The following is a 22,353-nucleotide window of genomic DNA, read 5'->3' as shown; positions in this document are numbered from 1 at the left end:
GAATGAATCCCTTATATACTTGAAGCAACTGCTCAGGAGTGAAGTAGCTACAGCATCTGTACAGCCTTCCCAGCTTTGGGGAGGCAGCATTAGCAATGTTGCTTGGACCCAAATTCTGGAACAGGATAGAAATACTGACAATATATACCTAGATATTGCCAAGGCTATCGACAGTGTACTCCACGAAAGGCTGAAAATTAAACTGGAAGGGTACGTAATTTGGGGAAGTGTCGTAGCTTGGATCGGAGACTTTCTCCATGCTCACAAGCAGTGTGTGGTGATTAATGGCACGAAATCATTATGTGTAGACGTCACAAGCGGGGTACCACAGGGCAGTGTATTGGGCCTGCTGTTGCTTGTTTGCTTCATAAATGACATGCCTGAGTGTACACTCCTCCATACTTGCAGATGATGCCAAGTTATTTCAAGAAATTAAGAACCAAGCAGACTGTGCAGAGCTGCAGAAGGATCTCTGTGAGCTCCAGGAATGGTCGAAGAAATGGCTGCTGAGATTCAATTTCACAAAGTGTAAGAAGATGCACCTGAGGCATACCAACGGTAAGGAGGCATATCATATGTCCCAATGGGATGAAGAAACTGCACTATTTGAAACTGAATGTGGGAAGTACCTAGGTGTGTATGTTGACAATGAGCTGAAGTTCTCGGTCCATTGTGAGAATTACGTGAATCAGGTAACTAAATTATTAGGTCTTATAAGAACATCGTTCAGATATCTAGATGGTCCGTCCCTAGTAGGTAGTAGGCTGCTATCAAACAGGGAGGTACTACCGCCTGGAAAAATATTGGAAGCATACTGTGATGTGTAATGGTAGATCCTGCTGCTATATGGCATCAAAAAATTTTTGACCAAGTCCCAGGTTGCTGATCGGACTTTCTGCCTCATTTACACACAATTGCAGGGTCAATTGTTTCTCTTACTTTGACAACACAACATACATATATTGTTTCTCACTATTGATCTTTATTTTCCATTTTGTGTAAATATTTCAATGACTAATCTTTTAAAATGTTAGTTTTTGTATAATGTAGAATTGATACGTAATTAAATGCATGAATTTGCTACCAGAGTTTATCAGTTAATTCATGTATAATACTTCTGATAAACTTCCTGTGTACTTATGTTTGAAATAATAAATATATGTATCTTTATATAATTTAGCTAAATATCTTTCTCGTCAGAAAAGGTCATCCCAACGATTATGAATAAACTCATTTAGAAATTCATCATTACTTCAGGACAAAATCGGACAGGTTTGAAATCGTCAATCAGCTGTAATTCTTAAGGGGGCAGGGCATCTTTTCTCAGCTGAGAAAAAATGCACTCTAGGAGACTGTCAGCACTACAGCACCTCAGCTACCCTGAGAGATTAGAGCACCTGCAATTACCTAGCTTATACTACAGACGGGCAAGGAGGAACCTGATTGAGGTGCAAAAAACATCTCAAAGGGCACTTCTCAGGAGAGTAACTTTTTCGGAGTGAGGGTTGTGACGGCACCAAGTGTGAGCTCTTTCAAGACCAGACTTGACCAACACTGTAGCAGGTTAATATACATTCAGGAGCTAGTGCATACCCAGTACTTGCCAACAGTGCATAACAGAGACGTGACCGACCACCCAAGCGGCTGACGAGCCAATCAGTCGTGAAGATAAAAGTAAGTAAAGTAAAATTAGTATTTAAACATTTCACCTTGATTATTAAATCAGGTTTATTTTTATCAATTGATCTCCACTACTGACTCCACCAGCACTAACAGAAACAAAGTGATATATTAAAGTACTGTACATACTTGTGTCCCTCAATATTGAAAATAGCCAAAACTCTTGAAGCTACTTGAATTAGTAAGACATTCAAGTCTTTGCTATTATAATAACCTACCATAATTATATACAGTTTCTACAGCGAAAGGAACATACAGTAGTTCCCTTTACCCTCTGGTGACCATTTGATCAGTGACCCAAAATGACAAGTTCACACCACCACTACACCCCCCCCCAACAGGATAACAAATACCATTGGTGTAGTGTTGTCCAGTTTTATTTTATTTATGACAAAATTCTCCTCAAACTGGGAATAAGAAATTATAATAAAAAAGTCCCCACAGATAATATCTGTCACTGAACTTGTAAGCAAAACATTTTAATTTATTTCTGCTTCTTTGCTTTTGCTTTTGCAGTTTGTTTAGGAGCTGCAGCTGCTGTAGAAGGCGCTGGTTTCTGCGGCCACAGGAGGAACCGCAGGGAGAACAGCCCCATGTAGAGGGTCTGTAGCGTCCAGGCGATGGTGGTGGTTGTTCTTAATCTCAGCTTCTGGCACTTGTACACTGCAAACATTGCCTCAATGATGTGTACACCCACCAATGCCAACAGTCTGTACATGAAAGAAACCAAAAATTATACTGTATATGAATCACAGTTTTATATGAACCAAATACTAAAGAAAATTGAATTATAATCAGGTATATTAGTGATGTGTGATGCTGAGGTGTGCTAGTGATGTGTGATGCTGAGGTGTGCTAGTGATGTGTGATGCTGAGGTGTGCTAGTGATGTGTGATGCTGAGGTGTGCTAGTGATGTGTGATGCTGAGGTGTGCTAGTGATGTGTGATGCTGAGGTGTGCTAGCGATGTGTGATGCTGAGGTGTGCTAGCGATGTGTGATGCTGAGGTGTGCTAGTGATGTGTGATGCTGAGGTGTGCTAGTGATGTGTGATGCTGAGGTGTGCTAGTGATGTGTGATGCTGAGGTGTGCTAGTGATGTGTGATGCTGAGGTGTGCTAGTGATGTGTGATGTTCAGGAGTGCTAGAGATGTGATGCCATTATGTGCTGGGATGTGTGCCAGTGATGTGTACTAGTGTGGTGTCATATTATGGTAAAGTATAAGGATATTTTAATGCAGCGCTGAAGAAGTGTGAGTAAAGTATGACACATCCACTATACCAACCATGAGGTACAGTACAGCCAAGGGTCTGCCATGCATATAACCCAACATGCAAGTGAATGATAAAGCTTGGTCATGCAGTACAGGTGACAGAATATGAGAAAAAATAAAGGGCTCTATTATATAATATCATGAAACACAGCAGAGTAACATGTCTGGGTGTAACTAGACAAATCAGTTACAGCGGGTTAAGGACCACAGTGTGGCGGTGAGAGTAGAATGCTCCTCGATGCTACAACACGAGCAAGGTGTTTGTGTTTGGGATGAGTTAAAATAAATTGACAACCAATAATGTAGTAGTAGAGTAGAGGGAGTGAGACAGCCGGGTAGAGTAGAGGGAGTGAGACAGCCGGGTAGAGTAGAGGGAGTGAGACAGCCGGGTAGAGTAGAGGGAGTGAGACAGCCGGGTAGAGTAGAGGGAGTGAGACAGCCGGGTAGAGTAGAGGGAGTGAGAGTAGAGTAGAGGAGTGAGACAGCCGGGTAGAGTAGAGGGAGTGAGACAGCCGGTAGAGTAGAGGGAGTGAGACAGCCGGGTAGAGTAGAGGGAGTGAGACAGCCGGGTAGAGTAGAGGGAGTGAGACAGCCGGTAGAGTAGAGGGAGTGAGACAGGGTAGTAGAGGGAGTGAGACACAGAGGAGGAGACAGCCGTAGAGTAGAGGGAGCGAGACAGTAGAGGAGGAGGAGACAGCCGGGTGAGGAGAGAGTGAGACAGCCGGTAGTAGAGGAGTGAGACAGCCGGGTAGAGTAGAGGGAGTGAGACAGCAGGGTAGAGAAGAGGGAGTGAGACAGCCAGGTAGAGTAGAGGGAGTGAGACAGCCGGGTAGAGTAGAGGGAGTGAGACAGCCGGGTAGAGTAGAGGGAGTGAGACAGCCGGGTAGAGTAGAGGGAGTGAGACAGCCAGGTAGAGTAGAGAAATGTAGGAAATTTCTAATACTGAAGATGGTGTTTGTGATCGCATAATTTTCTTGAGTAAATCAAACAATGATCAAATTGTGGTGATATTTTCTTGATATAAAACAGCTTAATATTTTTTCTTAGGTCCATCAAGATTTTCTCAAGCTGTTGAACAAACTCAGCTTGAATGTATGGAGTGACAGGGTAGTCCAGTGCGTCTACAGTCACCCACACAAGTCCTGTCGTCTCTCCTCCTGAACCCCGAGATTCAGACTCCTGAACCCGAAGCTGTAGACACCGATACATTATTCTGTCCATAAATGTTTCGGATTCACAAGTCTGAATCTTGGGGTTCATGGTTCAGGAGGAGAGATGACAGGACTTGTGTGGGTGACTGTACACAAAAGAGGGAACTATTAACAGCTATCAAAAAAGATACCAGTACAGTACAATGTTTGGGGTCAGCACCAACGTAATGAGTGCTACAGGTAAGCCCATAGGAAAGTGCAAAGCTTGACATATTCATAACCAAAATTTAGTCAACTTCAAGCATTTGTGAGCCACCCGGAGTCTTCTTACAACAAGCCTCATGACCACCACATACAGGTACTAGGCTGGTTGACATAAAATGAATAATAATGGGCTGATGCATCTTACAGGCTCGTGGGACAAACACCTCACTATATTCTTCTGTTGTACAATATATGGAAGGTGACGGTGGCAGCTGAATAATAAAAATTAACTACACATAAACCATGGGTGTTATCATCAGCAGATGCCTTAATTATAAACAAGTTATTTTACTAGCTGAAGCCTCTCACGGTGAATAAAGTGCAGGTCATTAGTAGTGTGAAGAGCAGCAGTAATGCATCTAACACTTTGCTTGTGTCAGGAGCAAGTCTTCTTCATGCTGTCTTGGTATGTCACAATAATGAAGATGTATTACTAAAGGAAAAATACATTTACCAATACATTTCCTCTAAGCTGCTAAGAGGAAAAAATTGTCATATGTTAGAAAATAATGAATATAAAACCCAGGGCACGTCCAGACCCTAGCGACCACAAGCTAGTCAGGTGCAGCATCAGGCGCCTCAATGTTGTACACCACAGGACAACCCCCACCCCCATACACACTACATTTACTGGATTCAAACAATAGTTTTTTTTTAACCAATTTTATGGAAAAAAATCTGGAGAAAAGTTATTTGAGTTCGACGATTGTTGTTTACTGTGGTAATAAGGTAGCAAGGATAATGTGAAGGAGAGGAGGGGACTGAAAGCTATCGTTAGGTAAGAGGACTGATGACTTGTTGTACACACACACACACACAACATGCATGTACACCCCACACACACACACATGTACAGCCCTGACCTCCTGGGGAACACACACACACCTCCTACAGCCCTGACCTCCTGGGGGACACACACACATGCCCTACAGCCCTGACCTCCTGGGACACACACACATGCCTTACAGCCCTGACCTCCTGGGACACACACACATGCCTTACAGCCTGACCTCCTGGGGACACACACACATGCCTACAGCCCTGACCTCCTGGGGACACACACACATGCCCCACAGCCCTGACCTCCTGGGGACACACACATACATGCCCCACAGCCCTGACCTCCCTGGGGACACACACACACATACATGCCCCAGCCCTGACCTCCCTGGGACACACACACACATACATACATGCCCTACAGCCTTGACCTGGGGGACACTATGCATGCCCCACAGCCCCTGGGACCTCCTGGGAACACGCACACATGCCCCAGCCCTGGACTCTGGGGACACACATACATGCCCTACAGCCCTGACTCCTGGGACACACACACCCTACAGCCCTGACCTCCTGGTGGACACATACATGCTCTACAGCCCTGACCTCCTGGGGGACACACACATGCCCTACAGCCCTGACCTCCTGGTGGATACATACATGCCCTACAGCCCTGACCACTTGGTGAACACATACATGCCCTACAGTCCTGACCTCCTGGGACACACACATGCCCTACAGCCCTGACCTACTGGGGAACACACACATGCCCTACAGCCCTGACCTCCTGGGGAACACACACATGCCCTACAGCCCCTGACCTCCTGGGGACACACACACATGCCCCACAGCCCTGACCTCCTGGGGACACACACACATGCCCTACAGCCCCTGGGACACACACACACACACACATGCCCTACAGCCCTGACCTCCTGAGACACGCATTACATGCCCTGGCTAGTCCCACCCACTGGGGACACACACATGCCCTACAGCCCTGACCTAATGGGGGGACACACACACATGCCCTACAGCCCTGACCTCCTGGGGGACACACACACATGCCCTACAGCCCTGACCTAATGGGGTGACACACATACAGGCCCTATGGCCCTGACATCCTGGGGGACACACACACACACATGCCCTACAGCCCTGACCTACTGGGGGACACACACACATGCCCTACAGCCCTCTGACCTCCTGGGGACACGCACACATGCCCTACAGCCCTGACCTACTGGGGACACACACATGCCCCACAGCCCTGACCTCCTGGGACAGCACACACATGCCCCTAAAAGTCTCTGACCTCCTGGGGACACACACACATGCCCTACAGCCCTGACCTACTGGGACACACACACATGCCCTCACAGCCCCTGACCTCCTGGGGACACACACACATGCCCTACAGCCCTGACCTCCTGGGGACACACACACATGCCCTACAGCCCTGACCCCATTGGGACACACACACATGCCCCCTACAGCCCTGACCTCCTGGGGGACATGCCCAGCCCCTCCTGGGGAACACACATGCCCTACAGCCCTGACCTCCTGGGAGACACACACACATGCCCTACAGCCCTGACCTCCTGGGGGACACACATGCCCCACAGCCCCACCTCCTGGGGGGGGACACACATGCCCCCTACAGCCCTGACTCCTGGGGACACACATGCCCCATGCCCTGACCTCCTGGGGACACACATGCCCTACAGCCCTGACCTCCTGGGGACACACATGCCCCCATGTTCTGACCTGGGGGGGACACACACACACATGCCCCATGCCCTGACCTCCTGGGACACACACACATGCCCTGGTGGCCCTGACCTCCTGGGAGACACACACACATGCCCTGGCAGCCCTGGACCTACTGGGGACACACACACATGCCCTACAGCCTGACCTCCTGGGGACACACACACATGCCCTACAGCCCTGACCCCACACACACACATGCCCTACAGCCCTGACCTACTGGGGACACACACATGCCCCACAGCCCTGACCTCCTGGGGACACACACACATGCCCACAGCCCTGACCTCCTGGGGACACACACACATGCCCCACAGCCTGACCTCCTGGGGACACACACATGCCCTACAGCCCTGACCTCCTGGGGAACACGCACACACATGCCCTACAGCCCTGACCTACTGGGGGACACACACACATGCCCTACTGAGTTGCTTAAACAACTTTGAAATATGTCATGAGTTATAGAATAAATTGTGATCATCAGAAAGTGTAAAATGATTATAGAAACTTAAGTTATACTGAAAAATGGATAGGGTGGAGGGGCATATTATAATGCTTCTAATATGACGTCATTGATCTTTGGTTACTGAAATACTAAAGAATTGAAGAATGGAATGCACAACAAGCAATACTCAGCCAATGAGACAGCGTATGATGTAATGCATGAACATGTAGAGTGCGGTCATTATGCTCATTATGCTGGCTCATTGTCCTCGCGCGGCAGACCCATCGACCCTACAGTGTCAATTATTGTTATTTATTGTCAAACATTTCTCTCGTCATGGTCTCCATTTTTCTCAACAGTTCTACGTGCTTCATGTGGTTCACCTAAAACAATAGAAAAACCGGAAAATAACAGAGAAATCACATCCCTGTAACACACTCCCACACAACACACTCCCACACAACACTCCCACACAACAAACACCCACACAACACACTCCCACACAACACCCACCTTCCTCAGCCCACAACTAAGGGGCCATAGACTGTGTCTAACAAAGACAATATAAGATGATTATTGAACACCTCTAAGACCTTGCTGTTATATGTGCACACACAAAAGATTGGATAAAATACATTGCTTCAATCTTGTGTTTGTACATTCACATGTGTAGAAGGGTGAGTGTACAGGTGCACATGTGGATGAGTGTACAGGTGCACATGTGGATGAGTGTACAGGTGCACATGTGGATGAGTGTACAGGTGCACATGTGGATGAGTGTACAGGTACACATGTGGATGAGTGTACAGGTGCACATGTGGATGAGTGTACAGGTGCACACAAACATCCACTCCACCACTATGCCAAGAAAGAAAACAGTTATTGTACAAGTAATACAATATTCACTTACCCCAACTTTAAGGCAAACTTGTATTCTGTGGCCACCAGCGTAGCATACTGAGCTATAGGGCCCAAGTGTTGTGGAGTGATATACTTATGGTCCACGTATGTCACCTGTCAACACAATATATATTAATACTTTGTTTACCTGTACGTCACCTCTCAAAACAATGACCCTCACTATGGCAGGTGTCCCCCATATACATCAGGTGTGGTAAAGATGACCATCCCTGTACAGTATAGTTACAGTATTGTGTAAACTAGATTGTCTCATAACTTTTTAATTGATATTTATAAATGTTTCCATGAAGGTGGGTGTTGAAGTAAGGTCAAAGACATAATCTACCTCAAACTGACTGATCCACCCACTGACAAGCCCCCCATGAGACTGTGACTTATTTTACTCATCCAAATTGAACAGATTATTGATCTAAATTGTGACCAGTGAAGAGCCCAAGACAGTTGTAGAATATTAACATGTAGCCCAAGTAACGGCAGTACAGGTCACACAAAGATCCTAAGAGTCTCACATTAAACAAGAACAAAAAGGATACTTGACAACCCTAATTGATTACTCTATTTTACTACATGCAATTAACAGGAACCTAAATATGACGAGGGATAAGTTCAGATCACATCATCGTAGAGAACACTTACGGTTCTCGGATAAAATAATGACCGAGTATAGTCAGAGCCGGGAGTGAAAGAATGGCTGTATTATATATAAGGCAGAATAACTAATATAACTCGGTACAACAAGGATATATGACTAATTCTGTGGCAGTGAGAAACATTGAGTAATGCTATCAATACATTTACTACATCAATATTACAGTAGTCCCTCGGCTAACGAACGGTTCGATTAACGAAACTTAGGTTAACGAATTACCTTCCATAAGGATCTTCAATTCAGTTAATGAACAAAACTTCAATTAACAAAATCCTTACGAACAACACGTTTTGTTGTGAGCATCAACTGATCGGCTGATGGGCTAGTCTGCCAATTCAGTAATCTGTTCTATGTTTACATTCATTTCCAGTGGAGTAAATATCAAGAAAGTTGTGCTCTTTAATATTTTTGCAGTTTTTATATTAAAATTATTCGTCATTTTAAAATTTAGTTAAGTACAGGGAACTAGTTTTTTGTGCGCCCATCAGCCGCTTGACTCGGCCACCAGGCGTCAGTGTGGCTTTGTTGACAGTGGAGTGAACATCTATTTTGTTGGTGTCTTGAATATTTTTGCATTTTTTCATTGAAATAATTGGTCATTCTGAAATTTGGTTAACATATTGATAATATATAGCGCAGTGCAGTGTTGATTTAAATGAAATAATCTTGAATTACACCTAGTGAACTTAAAATTTTATTGGTGAAATGACGGCATGAAGCATGGGATCCCCTGAAAGGTGATTTCTCCTCCATCCCCACTTCCTTCTCTTCTCCCTTCTCCTCCACCCCCACTTCTAATTCCCATCATCATCATCATCAACCAGGAGCCTTCTACATACACACCTCAAAGTAAGTGTACTTTACTGCATTTTTTTTTACTTTGTATGTACTTTTCTGCGAGCTGGAACCAATTACCCAATATCCCATTGAAACAATGGATTCAGTTAACGAAAGACTGTGGAACGAATTGTGTTCGTTAACCGAGGGACCACTGTATTACATTTACCACATCAATATTATTACATTTACTACATCAATATTATTACATTTACTATATCAATATTATTACATTTACTGTCACATCATTAAAATATTCTAGGGAGGTAAACACACTACATCACATTTATGGAACAAAGATCTAAATGATGCTGTATGGTAGGGAAATTCTTCATTATACACAGCAATATCTCTGTTAGCCGGAATACCTCAAACCCGGAACTCTCCGATAACCGGAATTTAAATTTTTCTAAGAAAATTGTCCCCAAAGCCGGAAATTTTCCAGAAAATTCCGGCTTTGGGGACAATTTTCCAGATAATTCCAAGAAAATGTTCCCAATACCCGAAAATTTCCGGGGACGAGGGAATTTTTATCCGGGTTTGAGAGACGAAAATCTGGAGCATTTACCGGAAATTCCGAGATTTTTTTTTTCGATACAGGTACCCAAAAAATTCTGGAAATGGGGTATAATTTTCCGGGCCCGAGAGATGATGTAATGGACACCATCCGGAACTTCCGAGAAAATTTTTCCGTTATCGTACCCAGAAATCTCATTACCGGAAGTGTTCTGCACCATTTGCTCCGGCTAACAGAGATATCACCGCATTGTTTATACAAGATTGGAAAAGCATTTCCTTTCCTCAAAATCATGTTGCCTGCCTGACTTATGAACTACCAATACTGTACAACTTACCACAAGCAGGCCAAGTGCCGCAGTGTGGAGGATGATGATGATCGGGTTAACCAACTTGAAGTAGTTGGAGGGAAGCTTCCTGTTGCGAGTCATCTTCAAGAGGTCCTGAGAAACACAGACCAGTGTTAGAGCAGACACAGATACTTCCTCATTACTCTCTCTCTCTATATACACAACACACAATAATACAGTACAAACAGTAGGCCCTTCAAATTCACGGGGGCCAGGTTCTCAAAATGGCTGTGAATCGCCAAATACGCGAATAACATTTGCTGACCGTGTTTACATTTTTTACTTGTGTACAAAGAAATGTATATTCCCTTTATGTGTTTTCCCCTCAGGACAATTATTTCTTTTACCTGAACTGTACTGTACTGTACACGTGTTACCTCAAAAGTTATAACTTGCATGAAAGGTAAGGACTCAAATACACCAAGGGAGACAATACAATACTGTACTGTACAGAACTAAACTCAGTATCTGCCAAAGGAAGTGTTTCCTGTCTCCACATCCAGGCCCTCACAGCTGGCCCAACAAGTGTGTCTATACTGTACAGTGTGTCTATACTGTACAGTGTGTCTATACTGTACTGTACTGTGCCTATACTGTACTGTACTGTGCCTATACTGTACTGTGTGTCTATACTGTACTGTACTGTGCCTATACTGTACTGTGTGTCTGTACTGTACTGTGTGTCTATACTGTACTGTGTGTCTATACTGTACTGTGTGTCTGTACTGTACTGTACTGTGTGTCTGTACTGTGCTGTGTGTCTATACTGTACAGTGTCTATACTGTACTGTACTGTGCCTACCTATGCTATGCCTGCTTACTGTGTGTCTGTACTGTACTGTGTTATCTATACTGTACTGTGTGTCTATACTGTCCTGTGTGTCTATACTGTGCTGTGCCTATACTGTACTGTGTGTCTGTACTGTACTGTACTGTGTTTCTCATACTGTACTGTGTGTCTACTTGCTGTGTGTCTATTATCCTGTGTGTCTATACTGTACTGTGCCTATACTGTACTGTGTGTCTATACTGTATGTGTGTGTCTATACTGTGCTGTGCTGTGTGTCATACTGTACTGTGTGTCTACTCTTTGTACAGTCGTGTCTATACTGTACTGTACTGTGTGTCTATACTGTACTGTGTGTCTATACTGTGCTGTACTGTGTCTATACTGTACTGTACTGTGCCTATACTGTGCTGTGTGTCTACTGTGCTGTGTCTATACTGTGCTGTACTGTGTGTCTGTACTGTACTGTGTGTCTATACTGTACAGTGTGTCTATACTGTACTATTACTGTAGTGTGTCTCTGTCTGTGTTTCTATACTGTACTGTACTGTGCCTATACTGTACTGTGTGTCTATACTATGCTGTACTGTGCCTATACTGTACTGTGTGTCTGCTGTACTGTACTGTGTGTCTATACTGCTGTGTGTCTATACTGTACTGTGCTGTGCTATACTGTACAGTGTGTCTATACTGTCTGTGTGTCTATACTGTACTGTACTGTGCCTATACTGGCCTGTGTGTCTATACTGCTATGTGTCTATACTGTACTGTACTGTGCTATACTGTACTGTGTGTCTATACTGTACTTTGTGCCTATACTGTACAGTATTGTCTATACTGTACTGTGTGTCTATACTGTCTGTGCTGTTGCCTATACTTTGCTGTGTGTCTATACTGTGCTGTTGCCTATCTGTACTGTGTCTATACTGTACAGTGTTCTATCTGCTACTGTGCTGTGCCTATACTATTACAGTTATGTCTATACTGTCCTGTGTGTCTATGCTGTCTGTGCTATGTTGTCTATACTGTCTTGTTAGTCTATACTGTACTGTGTGTCTATACTGTACTGTGTGTCTATACTGTGCTGTGTGTGCCTATACTGTACTGTGCTGTGTGTCTACTGTCCTGTGTAGCTATCTGTACTGTGTGTCTGTACTGTACTGTGTCTATCTGCTGTACTGTGTGTCTATACTGTCTGTGTGTCTATACTGTGCTGTGTGTCTATACTGTACTGTGTGTCTATACTTGCTGTACTGTGCCTATACTGTACAGTGTCTATACTGTCCTGTGTGTCTATACTGTGCTGTACTGTGTGTCTGCTGTCCTGTGTGTCTATGCTGTACTGTGTGTCTATACTGTGTGTCTATACTGTACTGTGCTGTGTGTCTATGCTGTACTGTGTGTCTATACTGTACTGTGCTGTGTGTCTATACTGTACTGTGCTGCTATACTGTGTCTGTATATGTGTCTATACTTGCTGTACTGTGTCTATACTGTCCTGTGTGTGTCTATACTGTACTGTGTGTCTATACTGTACTATTTGTCTATACTGTACTGTGTCTATACTATCCTGTGTGTCTGCCTGTACTGTACTGTGTGTCTATACTGTCTGTGTGTCTATACTGTCCTGTGTGTCTATACTTGCTCCTGTGTGTCTATACTGTCTGTGTGTCTATACTGTGCTGTACAGTGTGTCTATACTGTACAGTGTGTGTCCTATCTGTACTGTGTGTCTATACTGTGTGTCTATACTGTGCTGTACTGTGCCTATATCTGTGCAGTGTGTCTGTACTGTGCTGTGCCTATACTGTACTGTGTGTCTGTACTGTACTGTGTGTTATATGCTGTCACTGTGTGTCTATACTTTGTGCCTATACTGTACTGTGTGCCTGCCTATACTGTACAGTGTGTGTCTATACTGTGCTGTACTGTGTCTATACTGTGTGTGTGTCTATACTGTGCAGTGTGTCTACTCTGTGCTGTGCCTGTGCTGTACAGTGTGTCTATACTGTACTGTGCTGTTCTACTGTACAGTGTGTCTATGTACTGTGCTGTGCCTATCTGTACAGTGTGTCTGTCTGTACTGTGTGTCTATACTGTACTGTACTGTGCCTATACTGTACTGTGTGTCTATACTGTGCTGTACTGTGTCTATACTGTACAGTGTGCCCTGCCATGTGTGTCTATACTGTACTGTACTGTGCCTATACTGTACAGTGTGTATACTGTACTGTGTGTCTATACTGTACTGTACTGTGCCTATACTGTCCTGTGTGTCTGCTGTACTGTGCTGTGCCTATACTGTCCTGTGTGTCTATACTGTGCTGTACTGTGCCTATACTGTACAGTGTGTCTATACTGTACAGTGTGTCTATACTGTACTGTGACTTGCCTATACTGTCCTGTGTGTCTATACTGTGCTGTACTGCCTTTTTACTGTACAGTGTGTCTACTGTACTGTGTGTCTCTGTACTGTACTGTGCCTACTGTACTGTGTGTACTGTACTGTGTGTCTATCTGTACTGTGTACTGTACAGTGTGTACTCTGTACAGTGTGTCTCACTGTACTGTGCCTATACTGTACTGTGTGTCTATACTGTACTGTGTGTCTATACTGTACTGTGTACTGTGCCTATACTGTACAGTGTGTCTATACTGTGCACTGTGTGTCTATACTGTACTGTACTGTGCCTATACTGTACTGTGTGTCTATACTGTGCTGTGTCTATACTATCCTGTGTGTCTATGCTGTACTGTGCTGTGTCTATACTGTGCTGTGTGTCTATACTGTACTGTGTGTCTGCTGTACTGTGCTGTGCCTATACTTGTACTGTGTGTCTATACTGTACAGTGTCTACTGTACTGTACTGTGCCTATACTGTACAGTGTGTCTATATCCTGTGTGTTCTATGCTGTACTGTGTGCCTATGTACTGTGTGTCTATACTACTGTGCTGTACTGTGCCTATACTGTACTGTGTGTCTATACTGTACTGTGTGTCTATACTGTGCTGTGTGTCTATACTGTCCTGTGTGTCTATACTGTACTGTGTGTCTATACTGTGCAGTTATTTCTCTGTACTATGCTGTGTCTATACTGTACTGTGCCTATACTGTGCTATGCTGTGCCTATACTGTACTGTGTGTCTATACTGTACTGTGTGTCTATACTGTCCTGTGTGTCTATACTGTACTGTACTGTGCCTATACTGTACAGTGTGTCTGTACTTACAGTGTGTCTATACTGTACTGTGCCTATTCTGTACAGTGTCTATACTGTACAGTGTGTCTACTCTGTACTGTACTGTGCCTATACTGTACAGTGTGTGTATACTGTACTGTACAGTGTGTCTATACTGTACAGTGTGTCTCTCTGTACTGTACTGTGTGTCTATACTGTACTGTGTGTCTATACTGCTGTACTGTGCCTATACTGTACAGTGTGTCTATACTGTACAGTGTGTGTCTACTCTGTACTGTGCTGTGCTCTATACTGTACTGTGTCTATACTATACTGTACAGTGTGTCTATACTGTACAGTGTGTCTATACTGTACTGTATATTGCCTATACTGTGACAGTGTGTCTATACTGTACAGTGTGTCTGCTATACTATACTGTGCTTCTCTGTACTGTGTGTCTGTGCTGTGCTGTGTGTCTATACTGTGCTGTGCTGTGTGTCTATACTGTACTGTACTGTGCCTGCTGTACTGTGTCTATACTGTCCTGTGTGTGTCTGCTCATACTGTGCCTATGCACTGCTGTGTGTCTATACTGTACTGTACTGTGCCTATACTGTACTGTGTGTCTATACTGTCCTGTGTGTCTATACTGTACAGTGTGTCTATACTGTACAGTGTGTCTATACTGTACTGTACTGTGCCTATACTGTACTGTGTGTCTATACTGTCCTGTGTCTATACTGTAGTGTGTCTGTACTGTACTGTGTGTCTATACTGTGCACTGCTGTGCCTATACTGTACTGTGTGTATACTGTCCTGTGTGTCTATACTGTACTGTGCTGTGCTTACTGTACTGTACTGTGCCTATACTGTACTGTGTGTCTATACTGTCCTGTGTCTATACTGTACAGTGTTACTGCTGTGTCTATACTGTACTGTACTGTACTGTGTGTCTATACTGTCCTGTGTGTCTATACTGTACTGTACTGTGCCTGCACTGTGCTGTGTGTCTATACTGTCCTGTGTGTCTATGCTGTACTGTACTGTGTCTATACTGTGCTGTACTGTGCCTATACTGTACAGTGTGTCTATACTGTACTGTGTGTCTATGCTGTCCTGTGTGTCTATACTGTACAGTGTGTCTATGCTGTGCTGTGTGTCTATACTGTATGCTGTGCCTATACTGTGCTGTGTGTCTATACTGTCTGTGTGTCTATACTGTACTGTACTGTGTCTATACTGTGCTGTACTGTTGCCTATCTGTACTGTGTGTCTATACTGTGCTGTGTGCCTGCTCTGTCCTGTGTGTCTATATATACTGTACTGTGTGTCTATACTGTCCTGTGTGTCTACCTGTACAGTGTGTCTATATTACTGTGTGTCTATACTGTACTGTTACTGTGCCTATCTGTCTGTGTGTCTATACTGTACTGTGCTGTGCCTATACTGTACAGTGTGTCTATACTGTACAGTGTGTCTATACTGTACTGTGTGCCTATCTGTACAGTGTGTCTATACTGTACAGTGTGTCTACTCTATGTACTGTACTGTGCCTATACTGTACAGTGTGTCTACTCTGTACAGTGTGTGTCCTGTTGTGCTGTACTGTGCCCTATACTGTCCTGTGTGTCTATACTGTACTGTGTCTATACTGTCCCTGTGCTGTGTGTCTATACTGTGCTGTGTGTCTGTCTGTACTGTACTGTGCCTATACTGTGTGTCATACTGTACTGTGTCTATACTGTGCTGTACTGTGTGTCTATACTGTCCTGTGTGTCTATACTGTCCTGTGTCTATACTGTACTGTACTGTGCCTATACTGTACAGTTGTGTCTATACTGTACAGTGTGTCTACTCTGCTGTACTGTGCCTATACTGTCCTGTGTGTCTATGCTGTACTGTGTGTCTATACTGTTGCTGTACCCCTACTGTACAGTGTGTCTATACTGTACTGTACTGTGTGTCTATACTGTCTATTGTGTCTGTTCTGTGCTTGTACTGTGCCTATACTGTACAGTGTGTCTATACTGTACAGTGTGTCTATACTGTACTGTACTGTGCCTATACTGTACAGTGTTATCTACTGTACAGTGTGTCTATACTGTACTGTACTGTGCCTATACTGTACTGTGTGTCTATGCTGTACTGTGCCTATACTGTACTGTGTGCCTATTCTGTACTGTGTGTCTATACTGTCCTGTGTGTCTTGCTGCTGTGTGTCTACTGTCTGTGTGTCTGCTGTACTGTACTGTGCCTATACTGTACAGTGTGTCTATACTGTACAGTGTGTCTATATGCTGTACTGTGCTATATACTGTACAGTGTGTCTATACTGTACAGTGTGTCTATACTGTACTGTACTGTGCCTATACCTGTACAGTGTCTCTATATACAGTTAATGTCTATACTGTACTGTACTGTGTATACTGTACAGTGTGTCTATGCTGTTACAGTGTGTCTATGCTGTGCTGTGCTGTGCCTATACTGTGCTGTTATTGTCTGTACTGTGCTGTGTCTGCTGTACTGTGTGTCTATACTGTGCTGTACTGTGCCTATATACTGTGTCTATACTGTCCTGTGTGTCTATACTGTGCTGTACTGTGCCTATGCTGTGTGTACCATGCTGTACTGTGCCAGCACTGTGTCTATACTTGTCCTGTGTGTCTATACTGTACTGTACTGTGCCTATACTGTACTGTGTGTATACACTTTGTGTGTCTACTGTGTGTGTCTATACTGTCTGTGTGTCTATACTGTACTGTGCCTATGCTGTACAGTGTGTCATACTGTACAGTGTGTCTATACTGTACTGTGCTGTGCTTATTGCTACTATTACAGTGTGTTGCTATACTGTTACAGTGTGTCTATACTGTACTGTGCCCTTTGTGTGTCTATACTGTACAGTGTGTCTATATGTGCTGTACTGTTGCCTACTACTGTACTGTGTGTCTATACTGTACTGTACTGTGTACTGTACTGTGTGTCTATCACTGCTGTGTGTGTCTATACTGGCACTGTGCTGTGCCTATACTGTACTGTGTCTATACTGTCCTGTGTGTCTGCTGTACTGTACTGTTGCTCTATATGCTGTGTGTCTATACTGTCCTGTGTCTATACTGTACTGTGTGTCTATACTGTCCTGTGTCTATACTTGCTGTACTGTGCCTATACTGTACTGTACTGTGCCTATACCTGTGTGTCTATACTGTACAGTGTGTCTATCTGTACTGTACTGTGCCTATACTGTACTGTGTGTCTATACTGTACTGTGTGTCTGTCTGTCCTGTGTGTCTATACTGTACTGTACTGTGTGTCTATATCCTGTGTGTGTCTATACTGTACTGTGTCTATACTGTCCTGTGTGTCTATACTGTACTGTGCTGTGTGTCTATACTGCTGTACTGTGCCTATACTGTACTGCTGTGCCTATACTGTGCTGTGTGTCTGTATGCTGTGCCTATACTGTACTGTGTGCCTATACTGTACTGTGTGTCTACTGTGCTGTGTGTCTATACTGTCCTGTGTCTATGCTGTGCTGTACTGTGCCTATACTGTGCTGTACTGTGCCTATATACTGTACTGTGTGTCTATACTGTGCTGTGCCTATACTGTGCTGTACTGTGCCTATGCTGCTGTGTGTCTATATCTGTGCTGTGTGTCTGCTGTCCTGTGTGTCTGCTGTGCTGTGTGTCTATACTGTCCTGTGTGTCTATACTGTGCTGTACTGTGCCTTCTGCTTGCTGTGTGCCTATACTGTACTGTGTGCCTGTCTGTACTGTGTGTCTATACTGTCTGTACTGTGCCTATACTGTGCTGTGTGTCTACTGTGCTGTGTGTCTATACTGTACTGTGTGTCTATACTGTGCTGTGTGTCTATACTGTGCTGTGTGTCTATACTGTGCTGTGTGTCTATACTGTACTGTGTGTCTGTGCTGTACTGTGTGTCTGTACTGTGCTGTGCTGTGCCTATACTCTTACTGTGTGTCTATGCTGTGCTGTGCTGTGCCTATACTGTACTGTGTCTATACTGTGCTGTGTCTATGCTGTACTGTATATTGCCTATACTGTGCTGTGTGTCTATACTGTGCACACTGTGCCTGCTGTGCTGTGCTGTGCCTATACTGTACTGTGTGTCTATACTGTACTGTACTGTGCTATACTGTGCTATACTGTGCTGTGTGTCTATACTGTGCTGTACTGTGCCTATACTGCTGTGTGTCTGCTGTGCTGTACTGTGCCTATACTGTGCTGTGCCTATACTGTGCTGTGTGTCTATACTGTGCTGTGCTGTGCCTATACTGCTGTGTGTCTGTTCTGTGCTGTGCTGTGTCTATACTGTACTGTGCTGTGCCTATACTGTACTGTGTGTCTATACTGTGCTGTGCTGTGCCTACTCTGTACTGTGTGTCTACTGTACTGTGTGTCTCTGTGCTGTGCCTATACTGTACTGTGCCTATACTGTACTGTGTGTCTATACTGTGCTGTACTGTGCCTATGCTGTGCTGTGTGTCCTGTACTGTGTGTCTATGCTGTGCTGTGCCTATACTGTACTGTGTGTCTATACTGTACTGTGTGTCTATACTGTACGTGTGTCTATACAACTCTCTTTTGTGCAGTAACCAGGAATTGTGTTTTTGAAGAGACAAGGCCCCCCATAGTGGCGACAGTGTATCAGGTGTTGATAAACAAGATCATGATGAATTCATTCATTCCTGTAAGTGAGTGACTCGAGGTGTGTTACAAGATACACTGTTTATTGACTTTACTGTGAATGGCTTGTGTATGTGGTTTCTCCAGTTAAGTTTCTCATCAACAATAACTCTGAGGAATTTAGTATCTTGTTACGCGTTTGAGGACTGTATTACCAAGGTATGGGGTCCAAGTCTGGGGTAAGTTTATTCCTTCTGTGAAAGATGGGTGTAGTGGGTTTTTCTCAGGTTTAAGGTCAGTTTATTACGTATTGCAGGTCCGACTTTGAGTTAATTCAGTGTTCATATTTCTCATCAGAGTGGAGGTCTGAGTTGCTGCATAGAGATTACTATCGTCTGCAAATAAGTTGTATTTTATGGAGTGAGCTGGCATGGACTATGTGGTTTATGTACATAACAAAAACAGTACTGGACCAAGAATGGAACCTGGGGACTCCAAACAAGATTGGCGAGGAGTCAGATTGGTGGTTATTATAGCAGACATGCTGCATCCTGTTGGACAGATATAAGGTAAACCAATTGTGGGACAGGCCCTAACGCCGTAATGTTTAAGCTTTGAAAGGTCGACAGTATCAAAAGGCTTTAGAGAGGTCCAAAAATATACCGACTGTGAACTGACTGTCATCAAAGGAATTTAAGATGTCATTAGTAAGGATAGCAGAGCACTCTCAGTCGACCTTCTAGCTCTAAATCCAAACTAGGAGTCTGTAAAAGATGTTGTGGCATTGCAGAAGGCATTTAGTCTACTACATCTGCTTTCCAGTATCTTACTCAAGGCTGGGAGGACTGATATGGGGCGGTAATTCTTGAAGAGACCTTTGTCCCAATTTTTTATATGCCAGTGAACTTTAGCAATTTTCAGTTTATCAGGGTGCTGTTACAAGAATAGCCAGGGTGTTATAATAATTCATAAGGTTCGTTAAGGCTCCATTATCACCTTAGGTTCCGTTAGGCTCTATATCACCTAAGAGTTCCGTTAAGGCTCTATTATCATAAGGTTCCATTAAGGCTCCATTATCTGTTATTAGTCATCCCTTAAGGTTCTGTTAAAGAGCTCCATTATCACCAGGTTCCGTTAAAGGCTCCATTATCACCTTAAGGTTCCGTTAAGGCTCTATTATCTCCAAGTTCCATTAAGGCTCCATTATCACTAAGGTTCTGTTAAAACTCCATATCACCATAAGGTTCCGTTAAGGCTCCGTATCACCATAAGGTTCCGTTAAAGCTCCATTATCACCATAAGGTTCCGTTAAGGCTCCGTATCACCATAAGTTTCGTTAAAACCATTATCACCATAAGGTTCCGTTAGGCTCCATTATCACTATAAGGTTCACGTTAAGGCTCCATTATCACTATAAGGTTCCGTTAAGGCTCTATTATCACCTTAAGTTCCGTTAGGCTCCATTATCACTATAAGGTTCCTTGAGCTCCATTATCACCTTAAGGTTCGTTAAAGTCTATATCTACTTAAAGAGTTCCGTTAAGCTCCATTATCACCATAAGGTTCCGTTAAAACTCTATTATCTTAAGTTCCGTTAATTTCTCATTATCACCATAAGGTTTCCGTTAAGGCTCTGTATCACCTTAAGTTCCATTAAGCTCCGTATTATCACCTTTAAGTTCGTTAAGCTCTATTATCACCTTAAGGTTCCGTTAAGGCTCCATTATCACCATAAAGGTTTCCGTTAAAACTCATTATCACCATAAGTTCCGTTAAACTCTATTATCACTATAAGTTTCCATTAAGCTCGTATCACTGGTTTGTTAGACTCTATATCACCTTAGGTTAATTAAGCTCATTATCACCTAAGGTTCCGTTAAGGCCATTATCACCATAAGGTTCCGTTAAGGCTCCCTGCCGGGGTTTTGACCAGTTTGACAAGTGCCAGAAGCCAGTTCCCTCATCCCTTCACTGTTAACTTTCTCCCTGTTCGGGACCAGAACCTTATAAATCCTAACACCAAACTCTTTCATACATTGAGGTTTATATTAAGAGAATATAAGCCTGGATTATGAAGTTAAGCAAGGTTAAACTCGAAAATAAGAGACTGGCTGTACTAATAGGGTTTACATACGTTTTTGAATACAAGAATGACATTATTGATTATTATAGAGGAATTAGGAGCTGTCTTCATTAATCACATGGTTGATGATGTTGTTGGGAGTGATGATGTGAAGAGATGAAGGTAATTTAGATGAATATAAAGAAGGTAACTTACGGCAGAGATAGAGAAGTTCCGGTTGGTAGCTGCTATCTTACTGTGCTGACTTGCTCCTGCCATCCATCAACCCCACAACCTTCATTCATGTCTCTACCTCACTATCTAGCCATAATTCATACTTATAACCCTCCTCAGATATTCATATTTTATACTAATATTATTTCATCATAATTAAGTAAATAGTAAATTATGTAATTCAGTATATAAGGCAATAAATGAATTTTGAAAATAAAGGAAGAGTTTTGAAATTCTTTACTGATGGTTATTATCCTCTAACTCTTAAATCTCAGAAATTTGAAGGAATTTATTTAATATGATTGGTTCTATGCTTACTATATGGGTTTTATTATCACATTAGTATATATCCAGACACTTTTATTAGTATATTAGTGAAAAATAATAAAATCCTATGTGGTTTGTTGGTAACTGATGACTCAATGGCACTAGAACATGGATCAGAGTCTTACCATTAACTCAACTAAATATAAACTTATACTTTTATACTGTATAATTAAAACCAACATATAAATTAGAAAAAAACATATATTTAAAATAATTGCTACAATTCTATAGGACAAAATGGGTATAAATATATCCATTACTCTGTATAATTAGTTGTTAGCATGATATATCTTTTATGATAGTGATAAGCATAGTCTTCTTTAAGTATTATCACAGTAATAACAATTAGTACAATAAATTCAGAACAATAGTAAACTAAGGTATGGTGGTATAACACTCTGTAAATATCAACACATTATTTTGTCTATAAGGCAAAAATAAGCCATTAAAGTGAGTTATGGAGGAGTTTAGAGGAG

General features: G+C 43.1%; 1 protein-coding gene across 1 annotated transcript in view; it reads right to left on the bottom strand.

Annotated features, from left to right (window-relative positions):
- Positions 1-2,041: 2,041 nt before the first annotated feature.
- Positions 2,042-22,353, bottom strand: part of LOC121879277 — a 27,215-nt gene continuing 6,903 nt past the window's right edge. Inside the window, exons 2-4 of the mRNA XM_042385871.1 lie at positions 10,626-10,730; positions 8,275-8,378; positions 2,042-2,390 (exon numbers count right to left, since the gene is read on the bottom strand). Of these exons, the coding sequence (XP_042241805.1) occupies positions 2,165-2,390; positions 8,275-8,378; positions 10,626-10,718 (423 nt within the window). The 5' untranslated portion in view covers positions 10,719-10,730 and the 3' untranslated portion in view covers positions 2,042-2,164. The remainder of the gene's footprint in view (positions 2,391-8,274; positions 8,379-10,625; positions 10,731-22,353) is intronic.

The sequence above is a fragment of the Homarus americanus genome, unplaced genomic scaffold (genome assembly GCF_018991925.1).
Source record: "Homarus americanus isolate GMGI-L3 unplaced genomic scaffold, GMGI_Hamer_2.0 scaffold16894, whole genome shotgun sequence".
Lineage (NCBI taxonomy): Eukaryota > Metazoa > Arthropoda > Malacostraca > Decapoda > Nephropidae > Homarus > Homarus americanus.
Note: the sequence above shows the minus strand (reverse complement) of the source record. Positions and strands in the feature narration are given on the sequence as shown.